The sequence below is a fragment of the Hylobates moloch genome, unplaced genomic scaffold (genome assembly GCF_009828535.3).
Source record: "Hylobates moloch isolate HMO894 unplaced genomic scaffold, HMol_V3 SCAFFOLD_3, whole genome shotgun sequence".
In the NCBI taxonomy this organism is placed as follows: domain Eukaryota; kingdom Metazoa; phylum Chordata; class Mammalia; order Primates; family Hylobatidae; genus Hylobates; species Hylobates moloch.
The window spans coordinates 17,607,220-17,631,570 of NW_026652278.1; the positions used below are offsets into that span (position 1 = coordinate 17,607,220).

Genomic DNA, 24,351 nt, shown 5'->3' on the forward strand with positions numbered 1-24,351 from the left:
GCATGAAAGCTTTGGATATGTACCCATCAGTGAGAGAAGCCTGCTCAGCTTGCACGGGCTATGCTCATTTGCAAATTATAAAGTGGATAAAAGGAAATAAATTACTCTCTTTTCAGAGGGCCATTAACTTTTTCCCTACAAGCTCTTAGAGAAAGATCACTGTGCCTTAAGGAGTTAATATAACTGTAATCACCGTTTACCTTTTATAGAATCACATTTCTACTGCTGGCGCTTGCTCCTCCACCAGGACTTTCATTAAGAGTAAGGGGACATCCAGACTCAAAAATGCCTTTGGTAGGTACTATGGCGCCATTAAACAGTCTGCAGCAGGACCCGAGATTAAACCAGATATCAGTATAACATGGAGTTTTGATCAAAACTTGAACATACTTCTGGATTTGCTGAGGGACCACTGGCCCTATGAGGTGACCCCTAGAAAAAATGTGTCTGTGACTAGAAGGAATTTGCAGAGCCACTTACCCAGTCTTAGCCTTTTACATATTTTCTCAAGTCACTTAATTTTCCTTTCTGGATCTAGGGAGTTCCCTTCTGCCTGCCTTTTCTGGGCTCTGTGTGGCAGAATTGCGCAGTACTGCCTGCTGGTAAGAGGTGAATTATATTATTTTCTTTTTCTGGTTAGGTTTTGCAACATGTTACAATAAATATGAGAGAGGGGTAATATGAGCAGGGACTAGAACCAAGGTCTCTGGATCTCTCGCTCCCTGCTTGAGAGATCCAGAGACCTTGGTTCTAGTCATTCTGAGACTCAGAACCCATCCATTCTTGTTAACTACAGAAGAAGGCTGCTATGGCCTGAATGTTTGTGCCCCATCTCCTACCAAATCCATACATTGAAGCACTAATCCCTAATATAATGGTATTTGGAGGTGGGGGGTTTTTGGGGAGGACTAATTAGGTTTAGATAAGGGCAAGACAGTGGAGCTTCATGATGAGATTAGTGCCCTTATAAGAAGAAATCAGACCCCTTTCTCTTTGCCATGTGAGGATTCATCTGCAAACCAGGAAAAGGGCCCTTACCAGACAACAAATTGGCCAGGCATGTTGATCTTGGACTTCCCAGCCTCCAGAACTGTGAGAAACAAATGTTTGTTGTTTCAGTCACCTAGACTCTAATATTTTATTATAGCAGCCTGAGGTAATGAAGGCAGCAACCTTCTTCTGTTAAATTCTCCCAAACCTATGTAAAGTAAGACTATTTAATTCATAACCAATTAAAAGCATTTTTTTTTTTTACCAATTAGCAGTTTTATATAAACCATGGTGTCAGCTATCATAAAAAAATAATGGAGGCCCTCACAAACTTACCCTTAACATTTATTTTATTTTATTTTAAGTTCCGGGGTCCATGTGCAGATGTGCAGTTTTGTTACATAGGTAAACGTGTGCCATGGTGGTTTGCTGAACCTATCAACCCATCACCTAGGTTTTAAGCCCAGCATGCATTAGCTATTTTTCCTAATGCTCTCCCCACAACCCCTCTCTCCCCAGACAGGCCCCAGTCTATGTTGTTCCCCTCACTATTTCCACATGTTCTCATTGTTCAGCTCCCAGTTAGAAATAAGAATATGCAGCATTTGGCTTTCTCTTCCTGTGTTAATTTGCTCAGGATAATGGCTTTCAGCTTCATCCATGTCCCTGCGAAGGACATGATCTCATTCCTTTTTATGGCTGTATAGTACTCCATGGTGTATATATACCACCACATTTTCTTTATCCAGGCTATCATTGATGGGCATTTTGGTCTTTGCTATTGTGAACAGTGCTGCAATGAACATATGCGTGCAGGTATCTTTATAATAGAATTATTTATATTCCTTTGCATAAACACTCAGCAATGGGATTGCTGGGTTAAATGGTATTTCCAGTTCTAAATCTTTGAGGAATTACCACACTGTCTTTCACGATAGTTGACCCATAACATTTTATTCATACCCACAACATTCTTGTTTTGTTGTTTTGTTGCTTCAAAGGCAGCTTGGTTATTGCAACACATTTTGATTTTCCTCTTTGGCTTTGTAAGTTGTCTTGTTGAGTTTTAATTTTTTCTTATTTTTCTCTTTGACCACAGTAATTATTAACAGTCAATTCCAGAAATACCAAAGAGAGGTGGCAGGTGGGAAAGAACAAAAAAGGAAAGAAAAATGTGTTGGTCATGTTTCAGTGCTGGTGGTCTCATTTTTCATTTCCGTGAATCCTGATTTGTCATGTGAGTTTGTTTCTAATTAGTCAGTCTTTAAAGTATTTGAATTAACTTTTAAAGTTGACTCTTTTCTGCAGCATGTTTAATTAGCCATGTTCACTATTCTTTAAGCTTCTCATCCTTATTTTCTTTTGTTTCCTTTACATATTAATCAATTTCTCACAATTAAAAGTGACAGAAAGATATATTTAAAAGTCTGAAATGGGAGGACCATCGCCATGTCATTTTACAGTGACACTGGTCAGTAAAAGAAAAAGCTTGTGCTGTCCTCAAAACACAAACAGCTAATAGTCTTTACTCATAGCTAAGAAATGAAAAAGCAAAACAAAAACAAAAATATTTATAAAGAGCACGTTGATGTAAAAGTTTTCTGGTTTTAAATTCTGACTCCATAATTATTTACTACGTGGCTGTAGGCAAGTTACTTAATATCCATGGTTCATTTTTCTCAGATGTGAAAGAAAAGTGGTAACATAGTTGACCTTTGAATAAAATGGGGGTTGGAGTGCCAACCCCCTGTGCAGTTTAAAGTCCCTGTAAAACTTTTCACTCCTCCAGAACTTAACTACCAATAGCCTACTTTTGATCAGAAGCCTTACCAATAATATAAACAGTTGATTAACACGTATTTTGTATGTTGTATATGTTATATATTGTATTATTATAATAAAGTAAGCTGGAAAAAGAAAAACGTTATTAAGAAAATCATAAAGAAGAGAAAATATATTTACTATTCATTAAGTGGAAATAGGTCATTATAAAGATTTTTATCCTAATTGTCTTAATTTTTGAGTAAGCGGAGGAGGAGGAGGAGAAGGAAAAGGAGAGGCTGGTCTTGGTGTCTCAGGGTGGCAGAGACAGAAGAAAATCTGCATATAAACGAGCCCACACAGTTCAAACCCACGTTGTTCAAGGGTCAACTGTATATACCTCATAGCAAGGGCCTCCAACCCCAGGCTGCATACATGTACCAGCCTGTAGCCTATTGAGAACCGGGCCTCACAGCAGGAGGTGAGCAAAGGGTGGGCGTGAGTGAGCATCACAGCCTGAACTCCACCTCCTGTCGGATTAGCAGAGGCATTAGATTCTCATAGGAGCGCGAACCCTATTGTGAACTACGCATGCGAGGGATCCAGGTTGCAAACTCCTTATGAGAATGTAACTAATGCCTGATGACCTGAAGTGGAACAGTTTAATCCCAAAACCATCACCCTTGCCACTGACCCCTAGGTCTGTGGGAAAATTGTCTTCCACAAAACCCGTCCCTGGTGCCAAAAGGTTGGGGACTGCTGCCCTATAGGGTTACAGTAACTCAAAGAACAGCATGGTGCAAAGAATAGATTCACAACAAACAGTATGTATGGCTTTTTTTTTTTTTTTTGAGACGGAGTTTTGCTCTTGTTGCCCAGGCTGGAGTGCAATGGCACGATCTCGGCTCACTGCAACCTCTGCCTCCTGGGTTCAGGTGTTTCTCCTGCCTCAGCCTCCCCAGTAGCTGGGATTATGGACATCTGCCACCACGCCTGGCTAAGTTTTGTATTTTTAGTAGAGACGGGATTTCACTGTGTTGGCCGGGCTAGTCCTGAATTCTGACCTCAGGTGATCCACCTGCCTCGGCCTCCCAAAGTGCTGGGATTACAGGCGTGAGCTACTGCGCCCGGTCTTCCGAAGAGTATGTTTTAATGACTACACCAACAATTGATGCTTTTTATTTGCCAGTTATCTTTTATGAGGTTATCTGTCCTGAGTATAACTAATATGTGGACATTTCCATAAGATTCAAAGTAATTTTTTTTCTGGTCATAAAAGGTAGAATTGAGTTGGGCTCTTTCAAACTTAAATAAAATAGTTAAAAAAAATTACTACCCAAGGAATAAATCAGTGTTCAAATCATGAAAACAGAAGATCTCTATGATAGGTTTCAGACATGCTACATTGGAAATATAAATTGCTTTATTGTTTTGTGTCATCTTTCACTAATATTCTCATGTTCATTGAACCTTAAAGCCAAACAAGTTAGTTTTCATAGATGTATTCCATTGAAAGTACAGTTTTGGGCTTGATTTCAATCCCTGAGATATGTAGCTTGATCCACCCTACATGAATTATAAAAACACAAAATCCAGTCTATCGAGGTTATGGGCTTGAAGTGAAATTTTACATCATAAAGTATACATTTGTGGAGTATACATCTTTTGTATATCTTTTTTGGTGAAGAGTCTCCAAAATTTAAAGATAATTTTATTCATCAATTAAATATTTATCAAGCAACTATTAAGTACCAGAAACTTGTTAGCAGCTAGGGATTCAAAGATAAAATAAGATATAGCCACTGCCTTCAGAGAGCTTACTACTGGGAAAAAAGAAAAGAACATAGCGACTTGGATATATGCTAGAAGGCATGGATATATGTTAGAAAGCGTGGGATTTCAAGACGGTGAGGTCACATTTGTATGGAGGGGACTGAAAAGGTCTCAAGGAAGAGGAAATAGCATTTGAACCAGGCTTTGAAAATGAGCAGCTAACAGAGGGGATTTCAGGTACAAGAAACAACAGTATGACAGACCATGCCTACACTCAGAGAATCATAAGAAAAATATGTATGGAATGATAGGCCTAGCAGCAATCACAAAGATACTTTATCTAGTCATTTTTCTCATATTATAGATGAAGAAACTAAAGGTCTGAGAGTTTAAAATAATTGTCCAAGGACCCCCATGTAGCCAGTGGTGCTGTGCAGGTAGGCTTAGGACTCTGAGGGTGCTAAACCTGGAAGGGAAGTTGAGGAGAAGTCAGAGAGGACCCTTCATTCCAGAGTGAACGTCTGGACCTATTTCAACAGGCAATGAAAAGTCTGCAAAGGTATGAGGAAGTGATATGATGAGAGCTGTGCCTTCCTTTGGGAGCAACCCAGGTGAGAAGCAACCACTCCCAGAACAAAGCATGGAGGGAATAAGAATGGAAAAAATAAGATGTCTTCTCTGTCTGCTCCAGGGATAAAATCTATGGAGCTTCATGATTACTGAGATGTAAAAGGGCAGAAAGAGAGAAAAGACAGGCTAATTTGAAGGTTTCAAACTTCAGCCATTCCAAAACAGACTTTACAAAAACAGACAAGTCAGGGGAGAAGAGCTGGTCTGGGGAATGGTGGGAAGTGACAGAAGAAAGGGGGAAGGAAGGCTGACTTTATATCTGAATGGGAGGAAATCCAGGTTGAGATGCTGCTGCTCAGCAGGTGAGAGGTGTTGGCTGAAGACCCACAGGATTGACAGTTAGCTGCAGAGAAGTTTTCCCTAAGTGAGTGGAGAGGTAAAAGAGGCTGGCTAAGGATCAGACCTGGGGGAATGCCTGTATGCAAGGGGCAGACGAAGCTGAGGATGCACAGAAAGGAGGTGCTCTACAGCCATTGCCACTAAGTGAATTCTAAGTGGGTACCTGTGATGGGTCAAGGCACAAAACAGCAGAGGAGGGGAAAGTTTCCAGAAGGTGGGGAGGTGAAGTGGGGAATAATCAACAGGCAAACACTACAGAGATGCGAGAATTGAGGAAAGGGCATTTTAATGACTATGTTTATCACTCGATTACTGCTGTAGACAAATATTAAACTTAGCAATTGTACATCTGTTTTATTTCACCTCTCTATTCTTTGTTCATAGCACTTTAACACAACTTGTAAGTATGAGTTTATTTGCATGATTATTTGTTGAATGTTTATCTCTGCATAGGCTGTAACCTCGATGAGGGCAGGAACTCTGTTTGGTTCACTATAGTATATCCAGTGCTGTCATATAATAGATACTTTTACACATTTCTTGAATGAGTAAGGGTAGCAAGTGGGGATTCACAATAACTGTATTTTGGATACAAGGTAAAATATTTCCTTCTGTTGATTTTAAAGTCTTTTAATATCAGATATTTTTTGACACAGAGTCATATTTATTAACAAGAATCTCAGATATTTGTTCTTATCTCTGTTGTTTCCTGAGCTCTCTGCCTAATTTTCTAGTTTATTTTACCATGAATGCCACTTTTTCTTTCTTCTTTGTGAAGACACATACACTGGCTATAAACAATATTTGTATTTGAGGTTAAAGGGTAACTAACATGCCAGATTTTTATAATGAAGTTTTGATATAATTCAGTAGTTCTATTCCTTATTCTAGCCACCTCTAACAAAGAAAGTGCTAAGATTATATCAACAGATGTGTTTCTACAGTGTGAAGATATGGTGGCAGAATTATAAAAGAAAAAGTGTGAAGGGATAGAAATTTCAGAGGCTGCTAGAAACTGGAAATTTGCTTTAAAAAACTGTCTTCAGAGGAGAAAGTACTACACTGTGAGCCAGCAGACCCGGAGTCCATTTCCAATCCATCTCTGAGATTATGGGAAACGTACCTCTCACTGGTAGTATTAGATTCCTTTTACTCACTTCTAAAATAGGGGCACTATAAACCATCTACACCTTTCAAACATGCTAGGAAGATTTCATTAACACAATTTTAAGATTTTTTTAAATGTAAGGAGCAATGCTCATTATTTTTAGTCACTAATAATCGATACATACGAAAATAAAGTTTCCCAATGGCTCTGAGCAGCTGAAAAGATAAATTAAGGTACCACTCAGAAGCAAGTTATTTGCTCTCCCTACCCCAAACTGGCATGACTTAGCATAATTTGTAGTATTAAACTGTGCAATGGGGTTAGAGTGAAACGCATCCTAGGAATTTAACCCGACCCCATCATTTTTTACATGGGAAAACAGAAGACCCAGAGACTAAAAGACTTGCCCATGGTTGCACTGCTAGTTAGTGGCAGAGCTAGGTCTAGATCTTAGGGCTTGTGATTCCAAGTCCAGAGCTCAGACATACAAGTTTAATTTCTTTTCCTATGAGTTCACGAGCTTCTTCCTGTTACATACACCAAGTCATGGTTTCATGAGCAGATGCGCCATGGCATGCACAGATTTGCATTTTACCAAATTTCTGAAGTCACCGGCAAAGATAAAATTGCCCTTACTACCATAAGCCCACTGCTTAGCAGAGACCCTCTAGGTCCTTCCTCCTTGACTCTGGATTTAAAGCTTTTTTAGGAATAAGGGCTATGCCCCAGTATCTTTATCCACAGGAGCACAGTGATGAGGGAGAGTCACACAGGCTGAGGAGCCAGTGGCCCTGGGTTTGAATTCTGGCTCACTCACTCACTAGCTGTGTTTACCCTGGGAAAGTCATTTAATCTCTCTGGAGTTTTGGTTTTCTAAATAGTAAAAGTGGGATAATCATCTCCACAGAATCATTAAGAGGGTTACACCAATGAATACACAAAGCGCTTAATGTAATGCCTAGTTCTCTTTCCCTTTTCTCTTTTCATTAAATTAAACCAAAGTTCTCTTATTGTTATCGTTATAAACAAGAAAGACATCCATGGCACTGTGGGTAAACTATCATTTTAAACATTATGTAATATTTCTAGATTATTCAAAACAATCTAATCACTCTGCCCAAACTTCTAAGGCTAACATCGAAAGCTTCAGAATTTCAAAACCTTAGACTTTCTAGTAGTGTTCTTTTGGTAATGGTATCGTCAATCATATATGAGGCAGGATCATGGCAAAATTCTACTTCCAGTTGTAGCACATAGCTTCTTTTCAGCAGTGGATATTTGGGCCATTGGGATTTTTGATCCAGTGAGAAAAGTTAATCTGCTTCTCATTAGGAAGAATCCATAAACTATGAAATCCATAATCTTCCATCACAAAGTGACAGCACTCATTATCATTTTCAATTTATGCATCTGAAGAGCTCTATTTACTCTGTCCACATTTCATCTTAATGTGCCTCTGAAATGCTTGGGGACCATGCTGTCCGGGGTGACTGGAGACATGCTTGGTTGTTTAGTGTCATGCAGGAGAGTTACTTAATGTGTCCTGTTTTCATGGAGATGTCAATCTTTCAACCAGTTTGAGGTCAGAAGACAAAGTGGCTGCACAGTGAACATATGCATAAACAACAGCATAAATCCCACCTTAACCGAAGAGTCTGGCACGGATGGCAGTGGCTGCTCACAGAAAATACAGAAATGAAGCAGCAGGTTTACTGGGCGGGGGAGCAGGAAACCTAATTAGCCCAGCTCTAGGAATGCCAAAAAGCCGACTTAATATCTTTTGCCTTACTTTCTAAGCCCCCTAAAGGGAGAATTTCTCCCAAGCACCTAAATTTATTATATTAAAAAGAGATTAGTGCATGGGTAATCTAAGGGATGAGTCGGCACAGTTTTTCTTTTGACCTCTGGTTAAGACAAGATCCATAAGGAAGGGAGTTCACACATTTCAGAGAGAAACTAAAATGGCCATGTCTAAGCATTACTTGCCACATATTGCTGAAGCAGTTGCTGGTGGAAAGAAAATCAAGTCCAAAGATAATGCTATTTTTTAAATTAAAAAAAAAAATCACTAGCTGTTCCTGAAAAGAGATGGCCAAACTAGCTCCTGTGCATTTCCGTCACTCATTTTCAGGGTTGAAATTCACTGTGTGAGAGAAATCCACCGTGCTCATAGGATGCTTCTGCCTTTGCAGATCCTCAAGCTCATCCTTCTTAAATGCTCTTATTCATGCCAAAGGAGAGTACACGTGACACTGACATTTGGTAAGTTACATTTCAAACAAGGAGCCTGATTAAAAAAAATTTAGTAAGCTACATTTCAAACAAGGAGCCTGACAAAAAATTTGAGATTATGCAAAGTACTATAAGACTTTTAATCTATAAGAAGACTCTTAATAATGAATGCTAATTTAATAACTGAACAGATACACTAATATTTGGAGAAATAAATAGCCCAACAGCCGAGAGAAGACCCCTGGCACCCTGTCCTTCACACAGTGAGGGTGGGGTCAGGAGTCTGCCAACGAAGCTCCACCTCTACCTCCTCCTCAACTCCCCCAACCTGTCACCCTGCACAAATAGTGGAGGAGGCTCAAGAGAACATAGGGCTTCTAGGAGAGGAATCTGGGAAAGGGTAAATGAATTTGAACTCTGTTGCTCATTTTACTGAAATTAACTGAAGCTAATAGATTCAAGTGGTTGCTAAAGGTCACATTTCCCAAGTCTCCTATCATTGTCATCATCACTATCAAAATAATTTATTAACTGATTTCTATGTGTAGGGCACTGGGATAAGCACAGGCATACATAAGGACTTTCTGTGAAGACACAGAATAAACCAAACTTCAGCAATGAGATAATCAGTGTCAGCATTTGGTTCCCAAGAGCCAATATGGTTCCCAAATAACCATTGGAATATATTTCCTCTCAAATGTGTTGTTTTAATTGGCTGTGCATACAACTAAATATTTGGATGAGCAGTGAAAAAAATAGTCATTTAGTTCATATATTGGTGTCAGTATTTGCCTTGTTCAGGGAAAAACTTGATGATGATATTGGAAAAATTTTTCTCTACAGATACTGCCTTTCTTCTTGCAGTGAAGTGAAGACATTTTATTTTATTGTTTCCCAACATTTCATTATTAAATATTTAAACATATATCAAAGTTAAAAGAATTTTATAATGAATACCAGTATTCCTAGCACCTAGATCCTACCATTAACATTTTACTTTACTTGCTTTATGACATATCAGTCCATCTACCCATCTTACCCATCTTCCAAATTGATGTAGATAACAGATAATGCTGCAATTTAAAGAGTAGAACCACTGTCTTACTCCTCTAAGAGCTTGAAAAATGTACTAGATTGTTTTTAGAAAACAAAGAACAAGCTCATCCTGAATTATGTACACAGATACTCGTCATAGTTTAATCATCAGGGTCTGTAAAAAGTATGGTAAGCTATTTCAATCTTTTGTCTAGCTCTATCAACCCTGTAGACATTTTCAGTATTCATCCAAATGCTTGCTTTTGTAAAGACATGGGCTATTGATTTTAGAGAGGCTCTCTGCTACAAATCATCAGGAACAATTACCTGGAATGATAGCAGTAAGTATTTTTTATTCTTTTGCTCTATACTCTAGTATCCCCTCTTCCCAATTATTCCTTGAGTGTAGATACACAGTGCTTTCTACGTCTCACTCCTCTCATTTATAATGTTAGTTTTATAATACCTATCTCACAGCCCTGTCATGAGGATCACATGTGAAAAATAGAAGAATATTTTAGAAAGAGTAAAGGACTATGCGTATCTAAGATAACATTACCATTAGTAATCATAATGCAGTTGTTAGAAAACACAGCTGAGGTAATGGTTCACACTGCTACTTGTCTCTTTCATATCAGTCAAAAAGGACTTCAAAGGTTAAAGGGACAGAGAATTGGCAGTTGCTTTCAGTCTGCCCATCTCGTGAAGGATCGAGAAAAACCTTGGTGTATATCACACAGACTTGTTTTCATTAGTGAAGTGTTTGTTTTGGAAATCATCCCAGTTTTAAAACAATACTTCCATTAGCTGTGCAAGTACCTATAATTATCCATCTTATCTGACCAGTGCCAAACTATTTTACTTATTGCATCCCATTTACCTTGGAGGTGCTGAAAGGAAAAGAACAAGACATTCACTCAATGTATGAAAAGGTGCAGAAAATGTTTATTTCTTTGAATAAACATCCATAAATGAACTCTGGATAGAAATTCCTGCAATATCATCAGGTACCATGAATGATGAATCTGAAGGTGATGGAAACTCTCTGCTCCCATATATGGGAAAAATTCTGTTGCATGAATACCTAACGTTTACAAGGCATAAAGTAGTACATTTTCCATTTTTTGTGCCTGGTTGGACACAAGTCAAGAAAGTGAGGAGCAAATTCAAAGCCAAGTAGGGAAGTAAGAAAAGATAAAATAAGCAAGGAGGCCAGTTCGTCATCAGTTACTGTTATTGAGAACTTGCCAGATTGCTGGCATTTTATTTTATGCTTAAGGGGAATTGAAGAGAAAAACAGATTTGAAATCACCCTTGCCCTCAAAAAGCATTCATTCCAGTAGCGGTTGGACAGATAAAATAATCAGGAGACAGAAAAATTCAAAATTATAAAGATGGAATAGTATATGCAAAAAGAGAGAAAAAAGTGTGGTCTGCAATTTAAGTATGATTTATATTCAACATTGAGCATGCTTAGAATGTGGACACCACCACCGCAATGAGCAGACCTCTAAGAGGACAGGTATCATCATCCTCAAATCAAAAACATGCTTTTCCTACAGGAAAAGGAGAATCAGAACAAAGGCTGGCTGTGCCCACCTAAGACAGAGGGTTTCCCTGGTCCATGAACTCCAGCTGGTGCTGAAAGCAAGGGCATATCTTAAACCTACTGAGATGGCTGCATGAAGCTATCATCCTTTGATGCCACTCAACATTCCAAACATACATGTTCCCTAGTTTGGTTCCATATTCACAAAGCAAATTTCTAATCATATTTATAATTTGGTTTCCAACATGCTGCACATACCGGAAGAAAGGAAGCTGGCTGGATGGGTCTAGAATATGGTAGCCTTGCTAATGAGATTTCTCACTGTAATTCCAGCAATTAATGGGGATGTATGTGTGAACATACATACATGTGTATATAATACACAAATAAACAGATATTCAACATGTGTTTTTCAGAGAAACACTGGGAAATCTACCTTTATAACAATGCAGATATCTAGATAGTTGGGTAAAAGTTTGTATTCTCATAAAATTTTACCATGCTCTAAATTAGAACCTTGTAAGGGTCCTTACTGTGCTATTTAGTGGTATTGTTTATTTCTTCTGTTCGGTCTACAAGTTTTGCTTAACTGCTGAAGGCTCCTCATTTATCATACCTGACTGCCCAGGGGGAGGGGCACCTGATGATCCTCGTGGTAGACAAAGAAACACAGTCAGAACAGCAGCTCTGTTCCCAGCACATGGTTCGATGGCAATTGGCTTGGGTGCCCCCTGAAAAAGAAAACCCACTTTAAGTTTGCATAATTGACATAGCATTGCTACTTTAATTTTCACCTTATCGATCCTTTAGGTAGCTGTGCTGTACATTCTTAGTTGTTCAGGACACACCATGTGTTATTTTAACACTAGCTCCTTGCACACTATAAATGTGCACTTGGCCTACATTTGAATAAGTCAACAAATTTCACTATATTTGACGAGCAGCTTGTGAGCCACAAAGTTATGCAACTTTTGTTCCTTTTTCCCAATTGTTTCCTCTCACCAATGATGTACAACATAGCGTAGTTTATCTAATTAAGTGATCACAATTCAAAATATTCTGTTGGCATATCTTAGTTCTTTTATTTTTACCGTCTATAGAGTGTACAACATGATGTTTTGATATACATGTACATATACATAGTGAAATAATTACTACAGTCAATCGAAGTAACATATTCATCACCTGATACAGTTACCTATTTTTTTGTGGAAAGAGCACCTAAAATACACTCTCTTAGCAAATTTTCAGTATACAATACAACAGTATTAACTACAGTCCTCCTGCTCACATTAGATCTACAGACTTATTCATCCTACGTAAGTGCAAGTGTGTACCCTTTGACCTACATCTCCTCATATCCTCCCCCTCCCTGTCCCTGGTGAATATTGTTCTATTCTCTGTTTCTATGTCTTTGACTCTAAGAATCCACATGTAAAAGTGAGATCAGGTTGGTGTATCTTTAATATTGTTTTAGTGAAATACCTACTTACTAATCACCCACCAATGCACTTGTATAAATAACTTTAGAAATAACACAGAGTAAATAAATATATAATAATAATAATAGTAATAGCTAGTATTTTATTAAGTTGTTTCTATGGGTTAGGTGTTCAAAGTGCATTACATATATTGACTTATTTAAACCCACAACAACTCTGTAACATGAGAACACTGAAGCAAGAGGTTAAAAAAAGCTTGCTGGGATTCATATAGCTAGGAAGCAGTAGTTGGGCTAGCATTTAAGCTCAGGCAGGCTGCCTCCTGAGTTCACATTCTTAATCACACAATGCAGGCTTATGACATGTATGCATATTGCAAACATGCACCTCCACACATGTACACATAAACATATGCACAAGTACACACATGTGTACACAAATCCACAAATGAAATTTGGAATTAAACACAATGTGATCTTTGGAATAGTAAGGCTATCGGTTTAGCTTAGGAATGTTAGTTTTGGCCATCATTTAAAGAGCTATAGAAGAGACATGGTTGATATATCAAAGCAACATTTCTGAGGAAAGGCAAAATTAAATAGAAGAGTAAGTACCACGGCTTTAATTATTAGAAAAAATGATTTGTTCAGGTTTTGTTCACTGATGATATTTAAACTTTTCAGAAGAAATACAGACATATGCAGTCATTCACCTAGAATATTCTAGAATACTGCCATTTCTAGAAAGTTTAATGAGGCATTAAAGATAAAATATGTCTGCTTTCATGTAAAACTTAGACTGAAATTTCTGGTGACAACGGTTTTATGTGGTTATAAAGGATTTCTCCTTTATAGCAACATAAATCTCATGTTTTAAAATTATCCTCATATAGATACATTTTGGGAGTATTCAATATAAAGGTGAAAGTGGCCATGGTGGTGGAAGCAAAGGGCATAAAAATGTTCCAAGAAAATGCTGTAAGCCATGTTGCAATGCTTGTATCAAGTTACATGATCTATGGTTTTACACTTTAAAGCTTACATTTAATTTAACAGACTTATTTTTGAAAATGTTAAGTCAAAATCAGCATAAGTACATAGATATTCTCCAATGATGTAAATATTTAGAGAATAGGTTTGTCTTATTCCAAAGCTAAAAGAAAAATACTATGAAATGTTTCAAATCATATTTACAGGCTACTAAAAGTTATTTTAATTTAATAAATGCAAACACTATGTAAAGGTCAATTGATTAAAATATACTAACAGAACATAAAATAAACTCAAGGTTTAAATGATAGTGATATATTGGAAAACCATACCTAAGGAACAATCAATCATTTCTACCAACAGGCAAGCTTTTGTTTGTTTTTTCTTTTTAAACTGTCAATGTATTAACTGATACTATTCAGCATATCCAAAGGCATGTTAAAAAAAAAAAAACTCAACTGCAAAAATTAGAACAGTAGAATTATATGTTTATATAAAAAAGCTGAGACACAGTGGGTCTTGGTTTAGGAGATTGAGAAAAACAACAAATGATTCAGTAGTACATCAATTTGATCTTTTTGCCAGGCTAGCTTTCTGCCGCTTTTAACACAAGCAGAAAATATTTAAAAACATCAAATACTGGTGTTTAAACATCAACAGCATCAATGGAGAAAAAAATTAATTAAAAATAACTAACCTTCAGGTGGAATATGGCCTAATTAACACTTTAAACTTCAGAGACTTAGCAACAAATAAGGACAGTAGAGTAGAATATCTCAAATGTGGAAAGGAAATTATGCCTGCATAAAAGCTACTTCTATAAAATCTTCCTTTAAAAAATTACTCTCTCATTCTTAGTTCTACTGCTATTGTATAGAAAACATTCAGAAATTTCTGTATATTCATAAGCTATATAAAAGGAGATTATAATTCTATTTAAAAAAATCAAATTGACTTACAACTTAGTCTATTTTAGGTAAAATAATTTTCATAAAAGGATATTAGCAAAAATATGAATTATTCATTCTGCTTAAAATATTAGTTACTAGCACAGCTCTTTGATACTTCTGGAAGAAATTCACATAATTTAAAATATTATTTCCAAAGAGTATGTGGCAAATATCACTTTTAATACAGAATTTTATATACAAAAAACCCCCAAACAAATCACTTAATAGCACTTGAATTTTACAACAGAAGATAGCAAAACCCCACAAATGATAATGTTTCTGATACCCTGAGGTTTGTCAGTTGTTTCGTGATAACTACATAACCATGAATCAAAATCATTTCACAATGACATAACATGTTCACTGAGCTGTGCAATTTATCATGTATTTTCCATTGCTGCCTTTCAAAGAGATAAGGCCTGGGTTTGTTTGCCCACAGCACTCAGCAACTGTGATTTACTTCTAGGATTTTCATATTCGCTGTACTGCAAGAAGCTGGTGTTACGCTCTGCCAGAAAACATCACTGACAGTTATGTAATTAGCAGTCCTTGTGTATTAAGCCCACAGCACTTTAAAAAGACTGCTTTTGTTCACTCTACTGTCTTAAAAACTGTTATACTCTTATTTTCAAGTTACTGTTTTAGGGGCAAAAATTCTATATTAAATGCTTTCCATTTTTCAGCTATTACAAACACAAAAAAATGTTACCAGATAGCTTCTAGAATCATTAAGATTTTCAAGATTATAGTTCTTAAAACTCCTAATAATTTGTTCTGAAAATGAAGCGTTCATTTGAGCTCAGGATCAATCCTGGGAAACTGCTGCTACGTGAATCACTGCACGTTTGGAAGACATCAATGGGTACTGGCTACTTGTTTCTTCTTCCACCAGCCCTATTCACTTCTGTAAATCACACTGAGACCCATCACTAGAAACCATATTCCAGCAGCTGAGGGCTTAACAGAATTATCTGATGTCCTTGGACTAGTCATTCAATTTAAGTGGGGTTTAGTAGAACATTCAAGGACTCAATATTAAAAAGATGTTACATCCTTTCTCAAAAACTTTTTCAGTAGTTCCAAAGTAGAACTTACAAAATAAGCCGCTTCAAGGCACACGTGGGTAACACAGTAATAATAGCTAACATTTATTAAGCACTTACTATATGCCTGGTGTCAATACCTACCCGATGAGACATTGACTGTTTCCATTTTACAGAGGATGAAACTGAAGGTCTAAGAGTTCAAGTGACATAAATAAAGTTGTAGACCTAATAGGTGGCATAACCAGGAATTTGGACCAATGCAGTCTATTTTCTGAGCTTGCATGCTTAACTTTATGCTATATTGCCTGTAATACGTAGGAAGACTGACTTATCCTGTAGAGTAAGACAATAAAAAGTAGTGGGCACTAACTAGAAAGTTCTTTAAAGACATTAACTCTTAAAACGTGTGCTGACCAACAGAACATGTCTTGGGTCAAAAGAGGTTTGAGTCCAAAATGACATTCCCTACATACTCATCTAATCACCTCCTTTATCCTGCACAAGCTCTATTTTTTAGTCAAATTAAGTGCTCTTAATAACTGTTCAACAACTGTTCCCAGGGTTTTCAGAATCATCTGTGCCTTCTTCACTCTTAATCTTCCTATTGTCTAAGGCATCCTTCCCACAGGTCTCCAACGTTCCTGATCTTATGCGTCCCTCAAAGCCAACTCAAATATCACTTCATCTATAAAGCCTTCTCTGATCTGAGATATTTAGTTACTCCCTCTTTAGTTCTTTAACTTTACCTTTTGTGATCCTCTTTATTTTCTACTTTGAATAACAGCTGGGTAAATGTCTATTTCCCACTGGATCAAGCTCCTTGAGAACAGGTCTGGTTTCTTATTCACCCCTATATCCCCTATGCTCACTTCCTCTCTTTGAAATGTCCAAGCACGGTGCTTGTGCCGCCTTTTTGGGACCTATGTCTCCCAATGTTTTATTATACTTATTGATGTACATGTTGAATAGCCCTGCTTCCGCAAGGCAGATATTATGTTAGATTCTTGTCTTACCTATAGCAACTACTAGAGTGCATTGCACATGGTAAGTGAAAGAGTTAATGAATGAATAAATGAAGTTGTCACGGAGGTCACATGGTGAAATAAGCAATAAGGCATGACCAAGTTTCTCTCCAAATTGTGGATATTAAAGGGATAATAAAACACTAATAATAATAATATATAACATTTACTGGGTACTTACTAGATGCCAAGTGCTATGCTAAGCTTTTTACGTGCATTATTGTATGTAATCTAAACAGCAATCCTATTAGCAGGATACTGCTATTTTCCATTTCCTACAGATGAAGTAATTGAAATTCAGAGAGGTCAGATGGTATTCTCAGGGTAAGACAGCTAGTGAGGGGCAGATCCAGGATTGGAACTCTGATTCTAGAATCTAGGTTTTCAGCCACTATACAATATTACTAAAATATATAGCTTAAGAAGCTAAGGAGTCTCTCGTTCTCTCAGCCTGACTATTAATAGTAAAAATCAATTTAGAATACCAGTTATAACAATTATATGCAGATACCTACCCCATTTCTGACTAGTGATCAGAACATACGAGTCCTCAGACCTGCTCTCCCACTGTCTAGCTGTGTGATCCTGGACTTGTTACTAAGTCAGTTTCCCCAACTGGAAAATGAACAGGTAGGTTGGATGATATTTAAGGTCCCTTTCCTCTTTAACATTCTGTGACTACGATTTATGGACAATCTCCAGAATCTGTGATATACCAATGTCTAATAGTTTGTCTAAGTATGGTGAAATTTAAAATTTCCAATCCTTAGTATTTTTTTCTTCCTGCTCAGTTACTCTAAATGGCACATCTAATTTTTAAAGAACATTTTTATACCATATGATGAATACATCACATAAGACTAAATGGCCACCATCACATGCCAAAAAAGCAATTAGAAAATTGAATCAAGGAATTAAGGATTAATGTGAATATGTTATACCTGTCAGCAGTAATAAGTATTTTGACAAGAACAGAATAAATTCTGACAGTATGCACAAATACTAATCTGATATATGAGTGAAACATTAAAAATGCAAACAACTACATATTAATCACTCTAACATTTCCCTACTAAAATACTTTTAATGCTATTCTTATCAGAATTCATCTATAAATAAAAATGAGTCTTTTTCAACAGCTTGCATGACTTGGTATTTGCAGCTTAATAAGTGTTTATATTGATATGAAATTTAGTTTTTAGTCACATTAGTAAAACTGAATTAATTTACTGAGTATTGTATTAAGTGAGCCTGATGACTTGGCTCGCAGCTAATCAAGCGTGCTGATTCCATAGGATCAGCAAACACTAAGATTCCAGATTTCAAAAACAGATTCTCTGATTCCATTGTTTAGGCTTGGGGAAAAAAATGAAAGCGAAAATCATATTCTTTCCTTATTTACTTTTTGTTTGCATGAAATGATAAAGGAGAAAAAAACACATTAGCTGGGTTTACTCAGTAGGAAGGAGAAAAATTCAAATTAATAAAAGAAATTAAGCTAGTGGACACTCAAAAACAGGGTTAAATTGCATTAGAAGCCAATTCAAAGAGAATAAAGTATTACACGTGGGAATAGGTAAAGGAATAAAACATAATCTTCACGGAATCAGGACGCTGCACTTGAGGTTCTGAAGGTATTCCAACCGTAAACTTCATTTTCATAGCCTACCAAATATCTCTCCTTGCTGAAATGCCTCCATGTTCAATCTGTGTTCAAAACTTCTAACTAAACACACACATGTACACAAACACACACACTCATATATACCCATATTTAAGGATTATCTTTATAGTATACTATCTAGATTAACTGAGTTTTGTAGTTACTTTAATTGTGTGGCACTGACTTCGGGAGTAAAGAGGCTGGATTTTGACAGCTTCAGTTTTATCACCTATTTTTCCCTAGGTGTTTAAGTCCCAGAAAGTAAAATGAGACAACACTACCTCTTCTTGAGCTATTATATAATCATGCTTTGCCCTGAGTTGGTTAATAACATGAATGTTATTAGGAGGTGACTCTGGATAGATTATCCTTAAAAGTTGATTCCTGTTAGCATTTTTCAAAACTTTAAAATAGATTTCTATTAAATAATTATCTTAATTAGGTTTGTAACAACCTGTACTTTTCTCCACAGCTCGGTGCAAAAAGCAACCTAACCACTATACTTGATGTATGAGTTTCAAAATTAAGAACATTCTTTCTGGCCTTGAAAGGTACTGTTAAGTGTGAGAGACAACTGTGCCTGCCAAATCAGTCACTTCCCATCTTGCTCATGCCCAGACTTAGGGTTTTTTTCAGGCCCCTCCATTCACGTAGACTTCTTGCCAACATCTACCATTCCTGCCATATTGGCTTAAATCTCTCTACCTGCAAGAAGCTATGCCAGGTCATGCTAGGCCACTCCAGGACCTCTTTGCTCTACTCTCTTTCAATACTTCTGAGTAAATAATTTTTCCTTTTTAACCATTGAGAGGAAGTGTAACGTGGTGGTTATGAGAACAACCTTTAGCACCCAACTGCCTGGGTTCAAGGCCATGCTCTCATCTAAGCATGAGTTTGGTTAAAGCACTTAACCTCCCTGTGCCTCAAGTTCTTCATCTGTAAAATGGAGCTAAAAATACCTTAGTAATAGTGTTATTGTAATGATTAAAGGAGTAATATATATACATGAAGTATAGCACACAGTAAGTACTGAGTAAGTCAGTGATTATTACACCATTCTGTCCAGTTTTCACTTTGCTTTGGAATTGCTGTTCATTCCATATGAAGAATATGCTCAACTCAAAAGAAAGATATCTGAGGACACAGACCATATTTTTAAAATCTCTGTTAATGGCTTGAAATGAATTAATTAAGAAATTCAGCCTTGAGGAGAGATTTTTATTGATGGTTTTCAGGGTAGGAAAAATCTAATCCCAATGCCAAACTTCCCACACTTACCACATCAACACTGCCCCTGAAAGCCTGCCTGTTCTTCCCATTTTTGTTCCCTGCTTTTATCAAGGAATCTGACCTGACTGTAAGCACTATATGCTGCAGAGAATAGACTTTCCCTGGCACCTAAGACTGAGGCATTTAAGAAATATTTTATGAATAAATGGATATTTGTTTTCCCTTTTCCAAATTGTGCACAAGGTAAATCTCAAAGTTATAAACAAAATCTCAATCTAGAATAGATAGATGTAAACCAGCGGGAAAGTTAGAAAAATCAAGATCTTGGTATTACTTCCCAGGCTAGTCCATTCTAAAACACATTATGTCATTCATTAATGTAGAAGGCCACCATAAGAATATAGCTGATAGATCAATTCTTTTTAAAAGGTAAATGTGCTAATTACTGGTGGTAGAGTGCTACATAGGCACAGTACCCACTCTGGTGAAGCATCCTTTTAAGCTAAATGCAACTCTGACTAATTTAGAGCTGAATGCACTGGAAGAGTTATGCACAGAGTCCTGGGGGTAGTAACGGAGGGAGGCAGGCAGGAGAGGGTATGTGAAGTTCTGGAGAAGGACTTTACCTTGCAGAAGATGACTAGGAGTTCACCAGGAGAATGATGAACGAGGATTTCTGGCAGAAGTAAGGGCATGTACACAGAGGTGCAAAGACATATGGGTTGTATTGCAAATTGATAGAAGTTCATTGGGGATACAGCCTAGGAAATATTCTGTGAAGAGGGATGAGAAGAGGCAAGATAGGAAGACTGAGGCCCTCCAAAATATCCAGGTCCCCCGTTAGCCCTTCACATCCTTCCTGGCTATGACTGGGATTCTCACTACCTGCTTAAAATGTTGTGCTGAGATGCTCAGATGGAACCGGACACGTGCAGCACACAGTGGGTCATGGGCAGCCTTCATCAAGACGTGGTGCGCATCATCCCTCGTGAACACGAGCAAACCTCTCCCTATTAGAAACTTGCGGTGTCCCTTTATTAAACTATTAGTCAAATCTGTTATACTGAGGGAATATTAAATTAAAACATTTATTCCTGAAACTTCAATCATAAAAGTAAATCAAGAAGCACTGTGAAAACTAACTGTCAGCAGAAAGAATAAAAGTGCAGATTTGGCAATATTCTTAATGAGGAATCAGATGTTAATAGATCCACATAATAAACGACTTTCTACTGTAATTATTATACCAGTTGCAACCTAGTATAAATACAAAAGCATGGACAAAACTATGAATGAAAGAGTTTAATATGACTTGGTACAAAAGCATGTATGAAACTACCTGGATTTCTCAGAGAATAAGTCATTCTGGATTACAGAGTTTTCCCAGGAAGCCGAACATTACAAGAGCTAAAACTGTGCCGTTTTAGGGTATCAAAAAAAATACTGCGAAATTGCTTAAAAAAAAAATCCTTCTCTCTGCTTCTCAACAAGTCTATATTAAACATAATTTAATATTGTCTCGATGTTCCATGATCAACATTATGAACATCAGCTTTCACAGAATGCTAAAGACACACAGAGTTGCAAACGTGTAAATGAATAAGTATGTTACAGCTATAGCCCTAGGGGTTCCTTTTCCCTCCTCTTCCCCAGTCCCAGAAACCATCAATGCCAGCTTGCTTGTTACTTATTTGTTTCTTTACATAAATGCAACCTAAAACTTATGCAGCTGCCAGTGGATAAAGTGATTGCTTTTCTGTAAACCCCATCAGTGATACAAATACTGAAATGACCTTCTCAAGAGGTTGTCTTATTTTCCGCAATATCTTCTTCCCTGTTGCTGTCAGTGTGCTGTGAACTGTCAGTAACATTCAAAGTACTGCCTAATTTCTACATTACCAATCCCACGTACCACAGACATCCTCTTGACAGTCTGTAACCATCCTCCTATGTCCCTTGAAGTTTGTAGATGGAGTAGCCTTTGTAATTTCAAGAATTTTGACAATAGAGTTTGGAAATAATCTTACTATAAAGTCTAGAAATACTTCAGCAGACCCAAATGACTTTACTGGACATGAAGTGGGTGTGGGTTCAAATATTATGGGATTTGGAATAAATTATTGAACTTTTGTGTGCCACAGCTTTTCCATACAGAAAATGGAGATTATAATGCCAATCCTGCAAGTTTACATTGAGGATTATAAAGAATAATATAAGAATAAGGCACTAAGCATAGTGCCTGGCAAAAAGTAGTTGTTTAAATACAATTTTATATTAGGTAGAATCACTTGCAAATGCAACTTTTAAAAGTCAAAACCAATTGAATATCAGCAATTTTATATGGGTCAATGTTAATAGTTCCCTTTCCCATCCTTCCACTTTGCTTGGTGATTGATGGCAGGTAAATAAAGGAGGCTTACACATCAAGATCTTTTCTTATCTTTCTCTCCTGGGTGATGTCATTCTTTCCGGCTTGGTCCAAAAGTATGGCACCAGTATTCTAGTGTCTGGTCTAGAACTGAGTTCCAAGTTCAAACATTAGTCTATTGTGGAGAAGATGATAATTGATCAATGCTAGCATTAGAAAGCTCAGAGGCAAAAGCCATTACAAGGGATATATTCTACGCAAACCTTTCTGCTCATACAGCAAACAGAAAAATATTTTATGGATGGATATGCTTAGAAATGCCTCCTAAGGGTGTTCTGGTGTGTCTGTGTGTGGCTTGGGAAGCCTCTTTGCTCACTAGCTGTTTCCTCATTATTTCCTAAATTTAAATTTCCTAATTTTATAATCAAGTCGGGTAAGACGGAAAAATGAGAGAAAAGATGGTAGTAGATAGAGGATGCTTTTTGCAGGTCTCTGGGGTCTTCCTGCAGGAATCAAAGTTATTTCTAGGTTGTCTGGAACTCACAAGACAGGACTTGCTACCCCTACGCATGACCTGAGATATGTGGAGTCCTTGGGTGGCCAAACTAAATATATTTGTGTAGCATTCCTTTAGGTCTTTTCCCCAAATTATCTAATATTTGATTGTGTGAACTCAACTACCACATCATGTTGCTTTAGAAAATGAAGTATATGAGAGGGAATAAAATCTCTCTTCAAATCTGTCTTTTCCCCAAAGCTCCTTTTTTCAGTATGACTAAAAATTAATGGTCAGAGTCTGTGTAATGATCCTTTCCCTGGTTTTACTTATGCTGCTTTACCAATTCCCTGTTGGTCCTACTAATTATCTAATTGATTAAGCCTTCAAGGAGCCTTCCGTCATTGGGTGGCGCCCACTGCACACATCTGGCTCACTGTGTTTTCTTTTAAAAGGAGAGCAGTTAATTAAAAGATCCACAGCACAAATACAGGTATCAACTGGGAAGCAGATCTTGGTTGTTTCCTCAGTTGTTCTCTGCAGAGGGTTGAATAGCATCTCCTAAAAGTTCATGTTCATCCAGAACCTCAGAGTGTGACCTCTTTTGGAAATAGGGCCTTTGCCAATGTTATTAGTTAAGATTAGGTGAGAGGTCATACTCCATTAGGGTAGGCCTGGCCTACTTTTGATACAAGGAGATGCCACACGGGAGAGTCACCGAAGAGTTCACCATGTGAAGACAGGGGCAGAGACTGCAGTGATGCATCTACAAGCCAAGGAGCACCAAGGTTTGCAGGCAACGCCAGAAGCGAGGGGAGGGGCACGGAAAAACACTCTCCCTCAGGGTCTCAGAGGAATCAACTCTGCCAACACCTTCATTCCAGACTTCTGGCCCCCAGACTGTTTTTTTAAGCCACCAAGTTTGTGGTAATTTAGCCTTCAGGAGCTAATACAGTCTCCCTAGTCACAAACCAACCTTCGACAGAATGGCCAAGGAGTATTGATTTCTTGCCATCTTTTTCTTTTGTTTTGGAAACGATCATAAGTATAATACGGTAACTGGCCAGTCTCAATACCTCAGAATATTTCCCCTATTTGGGGACCATTCAAGTCACTTTCACTTGAGAAATTAGCTACATATCACATAGCATGGCAAATGCAGCCCACACAAAGGTCAATGGGGAGATTCACTTAGTTATGGGAATTTTGTGATCATTGTAGGATTGATGATGTTCTTAAAATTGAAAATAGTTGTAATTGCTCCTTAGAATGAAAATGTAGTATATGTTATACGTTGGATTCCCCAGGAAATAGATTCTGAGATTCTGAGACGTGTGTGCAGGAGGTTCATTGGGAAGTAGCCACAGGAACAACATTGGTGTGGGGTGACAGAGCAGAGCGTGGCAGAGGGAGAAGTTCACCTGTAGTGCAGCAGCCTCTGCCTGAGTGGGTGGTCCTTTAGAGTTGTATCACATTGAGACAAGAGGCTAAGCCTTTGAACCTATCCATGGATGGAGGCTGTCCTCAGGGAGGGGGCATGACCATTGTGAGAGGCAGCTTCTGTCAGCAGATGGTGATTTCTGGAGAAGGACTCAGCTCAGAGCTGTGAAAATGAGAGGCTCATTTCCTCTCGAAGTGGGGATGCAGGCAGCACACCCCAGTCCTACTATAATATTCACAGTTCTAAAGAGAAATTTCTTTATTAGCTAAGAGTGACTGGGCCAAGGC

At 37.6% G+C, this 24,351-nt stretch overlaps 1 protein-coding gene across 4 annotated transcripts in view; it reads right to left on the reverse strand.

The window, feature by feature from the left end:
- ATRNL1 (attractin like 1) overlaps window positions 1-24,351 on the reverse strand; it is an 838,515-nt gene that overhangs the window by 87,448 nt on the left and 726,716 nt on the right. For all 4 annotated transcript variants that reach the window (XM_032176925.2, XM_032176917.2, XM_032176911.2 and 1 more), the window contains one exon: window positions 12,034-12,148. In XM_032176925.2, coding sequence (XP_032032816.1) covers window positions 12,034-12,148 — 115 coding nt within the window. The remainder of the gene's footprint in view (window positions 1-12,033; window positions 12,149-24,351) is intronic.